The sequence below is a fragment of the Coregonus lavaretus genome, assembly GCF_964263955.1.
Source record: "Coregonus lavaretus genome assembly, chromosome: 3".
Taxonomy (NCBI): Eukaryota; Metazoa; Chordata; class Actinopteri; order Salmoniformes; family Salmonidae; genus Coregonus; species Coregonus lavaretus.
Window position 1 is genome coordinate 62,451,118 of NC_139990.1, and position 5,903 is coordinate 62,457,020.

A 5,903-nucleotide genomic window follows, 5' to 3' on the forward strand; every position below is an offset into this window, starting at 1 on the left:
GTCCCTCCCTCGAGTCGATTGGCGGCTGCGGCTGTAACTGACTACGTACGTACGTACCCTCCTACCGCTACCACTGGGGGAGAAAGCGGGGGGATGATGTGCATTTATACCAACATTTTTTAATCATCCAGGGGTATTTAACCAAACGTACCCAAATATTTGATGTAATTGTGTTGGTAATGCATATAGTAAAATGCTATAATAAAGAAATGTATACACATTTTCAGTTTCAGTTAAATGGAAACGAGCCCCAAAAAAACAGATGTTTGCCCATAAGTAATAAGAATACATTACATTTGTCATTACAATGAATTACATTAGTCATTACTATAGCCCAATAATATGATAGGGTGCGTGCGTGTCTGCCTGTATTATGCAATATTTTAGTCTGCATTTCAGATATTGTATGAAGAAAAAGATTTACCAACATAACCAATGATGCGTGTTTTACACAAGAAGGACTAATCAATTACAATGAAAATTGCTCCCATCTGCTGCCAAATTGACCACAATATCGAGCGCGCGCTAGACAGCGGGAGAATCTCAGTTGTATCCTCATCGCGTCCTCTCTTTTCGCCTCCTTCTCCCTTCTCAAAGCCCATTGGAGGTCAGAGGGGAAAGACCTCTGGCTTTCTCATCCAAAGGGGTTTGAGGAGGCGAGGATATATAGTCTCTAACGTTAGCAAGCTCGTGACTTGAAAAGAGGCAAGGGGAAGTCAAAAATGTTTGTTGATGCTGTACCACAATTTGTAAGCTGTTGAAATACTAGCCATATCTATAACCAGGTTTCCATCCAACCATTTCATGCGGATGAATTACCTGCCTCATGAAAAAAGTCACGACCGGGCTGATGGAAATAGGATATGCCCGTACAATTGAATAAATGCCGACAGACAATTTGTTCGTTCGAAATGGTGGGACCTTTTTGTGTCGGTAAAATTAATTGTGTGAGAAATTGCGGTGGACATCTTTATGCGCAAATATTGATATAATAACCATCATATCGAAGTAAACTTGGAGTCACGCGATTAAATGTTGTTTTGTCCCACTACGACTCGGGAAACCTACAGTTTATTAGGCTACAGATTAAATAAATTATGATGAATTTCACAGGGTGGTGAAAGTGCATGTGATGAGCTTGACGCTCATTTCCAATAAAAATCTAGGGTCTTATTCTGGTGACATAATGATCGATGCGGCTGCCGTTTGACAATTAAAAATATTACTCTTATCCATAATAATCTCATAATGTAGGTAGCCTACCCGCAGCTGTTGAGCAGTTGGCTAAAGTGCACGTGCCAAGACCAGGGTGGGCACATTTGCTATAACGCAACAGTTGTTCTGACAAAACTATCAATATAATTGAAAATGGAAACCGATTTATTTTTCATTCGGTACATGGACATTTTACAATAAACGTTTTTATGTGCACTACGTCATCACGCACAGGCTTTTATCCGCAATAAATCCGTTTGATGGAAACATCTTGTGGGAAAATGCGCATATTGTTTTATACAGATTTTAGAATATTCGCATTAAAATCTGTCGCAAATTGGATGGAAACCTAGCTTGTGACTAAAAAATAAGACGTTTTACAATCGATCAATTGTATCTCTCTGATTGTAAAACGTCTTCTCTTTTTAGTCAGATATGGCTATTGAAATAAATACCTGTAATTAAATGCAAACAGAAAAATAATCTCAGGCACAGCTGAATTCAAGCACACAATTGAAGTTTAAGACTTTAGTTGTTTTATAACAATATATTGAAATACGTCCTTCACAAACAGAAGTAAACCAAACAGTTCAAGTTGAATAATATGGATTTTATTGCAATTACTTTACATTTGCGGTCATGCTGTCTGATTTAAAACTATTTAAAACCAGGACTTGTGGAAGAAGAAATAAGTTAGTGTGCAAATTCTTCTCTACACTTTTCTTCTGTCAAGCGACCCAGAAAAAAAGCAGGGTCTTGTGACTGCCTGGAGCAGTGTTGCAGACTTGGAATGCATGGGTACATTGTATGTTGAATAAATGTACAAGAAGGGAGTAAAAAAAAAAAAGCTATGCAAATGTCTCTAGATGTAGCTGTAAATAAATAACAATAATCTCCAGCAAGTTATATTAAGCTGCATATAGGACACACGGATGACATCAAGCCGTGACATTGTCATAACGGTCATCACTGGACATGGTCGCTACTCCACTTGACGGATGACCTTGGCCTCCTCCACGTTCCGCAGGCTCTCATCCCACTGGGTGAACTGCTTGGACAGCAGGAACATCTGCCAAAGAGGTCAAGGTTCAAAGATCATTTGGTGGGCCAGGCAGTTCATTCCATTAGCCCAGACTATAATTAATAATTAATAATTTAGCAGACTAGACATTTCTCAGAGTTCAACATGACTTGTGACAGAAACAACAAGCTAGCTAATTACTTTTAGCAACCACTCACTTTCATTCATCTGACCGAGGAGGTCAGAAGACATGACAGCCAATGTACTCTTCAAAGTTTCACTAGCTAACCTCCGATACATCTTCCTCTGGCTTGATCAGTGTTATTTATTCACTTCAATAATTCCATTAATCCATCAAGACAGTATTTGCCATTATAATGAAGGAAAGGTACCATTTTGTTGTACTCCTCAAACAGCTTCTTCACCTCTAGGGACTGGGCCTCAGTTTGGTCCTTTGGGAAAATGACAAGTATGGTGTCACCAAGATACTGCAATTCACAAGTCATTCTAACATGTCTAGATTGACTTGTGAGGAAAGACAAAATCAAGAAAAGAGGGGCGAGAATAAGTAAAGGGGGGGTTCATACCTGCTCTTTGATGTGAATCTGAGACAAACGCTGTAGCTTGGTGGCATGCTCTGGCACATCTGTGAATGAGAACTTTACACTGAGTTGCGTTCAACATAAACATTATTTAACCCTTCATCCCATCAACACATACCATTTGTAAAGGTACTTAGATTCCCTCTCACTGACCTCGGATGTAGTTGCTGTCCAATAGTGGCTGGAGGTTGCTGACCTGCTCCAGAAGGGTGGCCTGGGAAAGCAGGAAGTCCTCCTCTGTGGGGAGAAACAAGAGCATGAGTTTGAGACTGGAGGCACATACCCATATGCCAGAGGCCTACTCAATCACCATGATGCAGGACCAAATTTGCCAACATTTACTCACATATTTTAAATGAAAAACTCTTACCAGCAACGATGAATTCCAGCTTCATGGCATCAGGAACAGTGATGTGGTCAGTGAACTGAGGGTCCAGATACTTCAGCAGGTCCTCAACTGTACAGAGAACAAAGGTTGTAGAATATATATTAGTTGCTATGTGGGAAATATAATCACAATTAACCCATCTTTGTGATTGTCCTGGTAATAATGTGTCCCATCCAAGTCACAGTTATGTGTTGTCTAAGATGTCACTCACTCTTTTTGTGTAGAATCTTCACTCGTTCCCTCTTATTTGCAGTGTTTGCAAGGGCGGCCTGAACTCTGGAGAGGGAATCGGCGCACTACGGAACAGAGTGCATTATATAAAGAAGATAAACTAAAAAGCAAAACTTGCCCTCATCGAACTGTCAATGTGAAAATAAACTGTGTTTATAGCTGTGCTGGCATTGTGAGTTATTTAGCTAGCTATCTAGTTAGCAAGTACTCGCTCAACATTAACATGTTGGATTGTAACTCAATCAATCAATCAATTTTTATTTTATATAGCCCTTCTTACATCAGCTAATATCTCGAAGTGCTGTACAGAAACCCAGCCTAAAACCCCAAACAGCTAGTAATGCAGGTGTAGAAGCACGGTGGCTAGGAAAAACTCCCTAGAAAGGCAAAACCTAGGAAGAAACCTAGAGAGGAACCAGGCTATGAGGGGTGGCCAGTCCTCTTCTGGCTGTGCCGGGTGGAGATTATAACAGAACCATGCCAAGATGTTCAAAAATGTTCATAAGTGACAAGCATGGTCAAATAATAATCAGGAATAAATCTCAGTTGGCTTTTCATAGCCGATCATTAAGAGTTGAAAACAGCAGGTCTGGGACAGGTAGGGGTTCCATAACCGCAGGCAGAACAGTTGAAACTGGAATAGCAGCAAGGCCAGGCGGACTGGGGACAGCAAGGAGTCACCACGGCCGGTAGTCCCGACGTATGGTCCTAGGGCTCAGGTCTCTCAGTTGGCTTTTCATAGCCGATCATTAAGAGTTGAAAACAGCAGGTCTGGGACAGGTAGGGGTTTCGTAGCCGCAGGCAGAACAGTTGAAACTGGAATAGCAGCAAGGCCAGGCGGACTGGGGACAGCAAGGTGTCATCATGCCCGGTAGTCCTGACGTATGGTCCTAGGGCTCAGGTTCTCAGAGAGAAAGAGAGAACGAGAGAATTAGAGAGAGCATACTTAAATTCACACAGGACACTGGATAAGACAGGAGAAGTACTCCAGGTATAACAAACTAACCCCAGCCCCCCGACACATAAACTACTGCAGCATAAATACTGGAGGCTGAGACAGGAGCGGTCCGGAGACACTGTGGCCCCATCCGAAGAAACCCCCGGACAGGGCCAAACAGGAAGGATATAACCCCACCCACTCCGCCAAAGCACAGCCCCCGCACCACTAGAGGGATATCCCCAACCACCAACTTACAATCCTGAGACAAGGCCGAGTATAGCCCACAGAGGTCTCCACCACAGCACAAACCAAGGGGGGGGCGCCAACCCAGACAGGAAGATCACGTCAGTAACTCAACCCACTCAAGTGACGCACCCCTCCCAGGGACGACATGAAAGAGCACCAGCAAGCCAGTGACTCAGCCCCTGCAACAGGGTTAGAGGCAGAGAACCCCAGTGGAGAGGGGAACCGGCCTGGCAGAGACAGCAAGGGCTGTTCGTTGCTCCAGCCTTTCCGTTCACCTTCACACTCCTGGGCCAGACTACACTCAATCATATGACCTACTGAAGAGATAAGTCTTCAGTAAAGACTTAAAGGTTGAGACCGAGTCTGCGTCTCTCACATGGGTAGGCAGACTGTTCCATAAAAATGGAGATCTATAGGAGAAAGCCCTGCCTCCCGCTGTTTGCTTAGAAATTCTAGGGACAATTAGGAGGCCTGCGTCTTGTGACCGTAGCGTACGTATTGGTATGTACGGCAGGACCAACTCGGAAAGATAGGTAGGAGCAAGCCCATGTAACGCTTTATAGGTTAACCACATAAGTTTTCTTTGGGGACAACAAATATGGTGCCTTTCACGGCCCGTAGATTTTTTTGCTATAATGCAATAAATATGCGCCGTCGCCTGTTGTACGTCATTGCAACGATCCAACTAATTGGAATGCACTGGCATAGCTGTTCTTCACACACATATGTATAAAATTTGTGTGCAAAAAGGGGGTTCGCTAGCTAGCTAGCTAGCTAGCCAAAGCTAGCAGCCAGTTGAATCACTATTCTGCATTTCTAATATGAAATATTATTGGCAAACCTTCACGGGTTTCCCTCCCTTGTTCCTTCTTTCACCGTATATACGACTTTCCAGCGTCTCAAGGCGCGTTTCGAGGTTATCAACTTCAGCTTTCCTATCCATTCTTGATTCAGGGAGCACAACAAATAGATTTGGATCGTTGCAATGACGTACAACAGGCGACGGCGCATATTTATTGCATTATAGCAAAAAAAATCTACGGGCCGTGAAAGGCACCATATTTGTTGTCCCCAAAAAAAACTTATGTGGTTTGCAAGCTGTAAATGAAACTACCAATAACTACAAAATGACTTATCGATTACTAAGCGAATCAAAATGATCGTCTCTAACCAACAACTTTATAGGTCCTCTTTGCACTGAATACAACCATCTCGACCTGATTATTGCAATACACTACAATAAACGCTGAATGTCGCTCT

General features: G+C 42.8%; 1 protein-coding gene across 1 annotated transcript; it reads right to left on the minus strand.

Annotated features, from left to right (window-relative positions):
• Nucleotides 1–1,804: 1,804 nt before the first annotated feature.
• Nucleotides 1,805–5,624, minus strand: LOC311115327 (dynactin subunit 3-like). Its single transcript, XM_084157296.1, has 7 exons — nucleotides 5,485–5,624; nucleotides 3,438–3,522; nucleotides 3,209–3,295; nucleotides 2,992–3,075; nucleotides 2,824–2,882; nucleotides 2,629–2,688; nucleotides 1,805–2,284 (listed from the first exon to the last, which is right to left on the minus strand). Exons 1-7 carry the CDS (start codon nucleotides 5,584–5,586, stop codon nucleotides 2,198–2,200), a joined length of 564 nt encoding a protein of 187 aa, XP_084013422.1. The 5' UTR covers nucleotides 5,587–5,624; the 3' UTR covers nucleotides 1,805–2,197.
• Nucleotides 5,625–5,903: the final 279 nt, after the last annotated feature.